The sequence below is a fragment of the Peromyscus maniculatus genome, chromosome 4, assembly GCF_049852395.1.
Source record: "Peromyscus maniculatus bairdii isolate BWxNUB_F1_BW_parent chromosome 4, HU_Pman_BW_mat_3.1, whole genome shotgun sequence".
NCBI classification, from domain to species: domain Eukaryota; kingdom Metazoa; phylum Chordata; class Mammalia; order Rodentia; family Cricetidae; genus Peromyscus; species Peromyscus maniculatus.
Window position 1 is genome coordinate 67,296,908 of NC_134855.1, and position 1,621 is coordinate 67,298,528.

Below are 1,621 nucleotides of genomic sequence, written 5' to 3' on the forward strand. Positions count from 1 at the left end.
CCGTTCCCATCTCCTCCAGAGCAAGGACTCCCCCAGGGATTCAGCTTAGCCTGGTAGATACAGTTGAGGCAAGTCCAGTCCTCTCCTCCCTTCAGCCTGGATAATAGACATTCTCGCTGATGGCCCTTGGCTTCAGGATAAAGCCCAAAGTCCCTAAGAGTCCTTCAGATACTGATGGTGTTGTCTCTCCTACAGCATGCTTTGCTATTTCCCGACTATTCCAGCCACACACAATACATTTTCACTTTCTCTCAGTCTTCGTGGCATGCTCTTCCTTCTCCATGTTGCTAACTCCTCACCTTTCATATTATTTCAGGTCATACCATCTAACTTGCTCCCTTATGGCTAACATACACAATGTGACTGAGTTCATTTTTCTGGGACTCTCTCCCAATCAAGAGGTACAGAGAGTTTGCTTTGTGATATTTCTGCTCTTGTATACAGCCATTGTGCTGGGGAACCTCCTCATGGTGGTCACTGTCGCAGCAAGCAGAAGTCTTGGATCCCCCATGTACTTCTTCCTCAGCTACTTCTCCTTTGTGGAGATCTGCTACTCCTCTACAACAGTCCCCAAACTCATCTTGGACCTCCTAGCTGAGAAGAAATCCATATCTGTGTGGGGCTGCATGACACAGCTCTTCTTCATCCACTTCTTTGGTGGCATTGAGATGTTCCTGCTCACAGTGATGGCCTATGACCGCTATGTGGCCATCTGCAAGCCCCTGCACTACACCAGCATCATGAACCGACAGGTGTGTGCTGTCCTTGTGGGAACAGCTTGGGTGGGAGGCTTTGTACACTCCTTTGCCCAGATCCTTCTCATCTTCCGCTTGCCCTTCTGCGGTCCCAATGTCATTGACCACTATTTCTGTGATGTGCTTCCTCTGCTCAAACTTGCCTGCTCAGACACCTTTCTCAATGGTCTGCTGATTGTTGCCAATGGGGGTACACTGTCTGTGATCAGTTTTGTGGTCCTCTTAGCATCCTATGTGGTCATCTTGTTTCATCTGAGGACTCAGAGTTCTGAGGGACGACGCAAAGCTCTGTCTACCTGTGGGTCCCATGTCACTGTAGTTGTCTTATTCTTTGCACCCTGCGTCTTCATCTATCTGAGACCTTCAGCCACACTGTCTGTAGACAAGATGATAGCTGTGTTCTACACAGTGATAACTCCCCTCCTCAACCCTATCATCTACTCCCTGAGAAATGCAGAAGTGAAGAAAGCCATGAAGAGTCTATGGATCAGGACAATAAAAGTAGATAAAAAATAGAGGCTGAGTCTTTGTATGGTCATGAGTTTGGAATGATTGAGTTCCTAATTTTCCCATGACTGGGCAAAATGAGCAGAAAAAAATTCTTGTTAGTTCTAGAGTTGTTCCTTATGGTTCATCCTAAATTTTTCATTTTAAGTACTTGTAAAATATACCCTGCTACAGGTATACTATAATACATTTAGCCATTTTAGAATGTTTCAAATCTTTACCTCTATAAATAACAATGTGAAAATATGCAAAGGGGAATATCTAACTATACCTTCAGCTTTTCCTTTAGACTCACCCACTACAGTGAATTTATCTTATTGAAGAACATGAAGGCCTTTGTTACACTGTGAAATTGAATT

At 44.5% G+C, this 1,621-nt stretch overlaps 1 protein-coding gene across 1 annotated transcript; it reads left to right on the forward strand.

Annotated features, from left to right (window-relative positions):
* Positions 1 to 341: 341 nt before the first annotated feature.
* On the forward strand, positions 342 to 1,271 carry LOC102905291 (olfactory receptor 4X2-like). The gene has a single exon (XM_006984390.3). The coding sequence runs from the start codon at positions 342 to 344 to the stop codon at positions 1,269 to 1,271; it is 930 nt and encodes a 309-aa protein (XP_006984452.3).
* Positions 1,272 to 1,621: the final 350 nt, after the last annotated feature.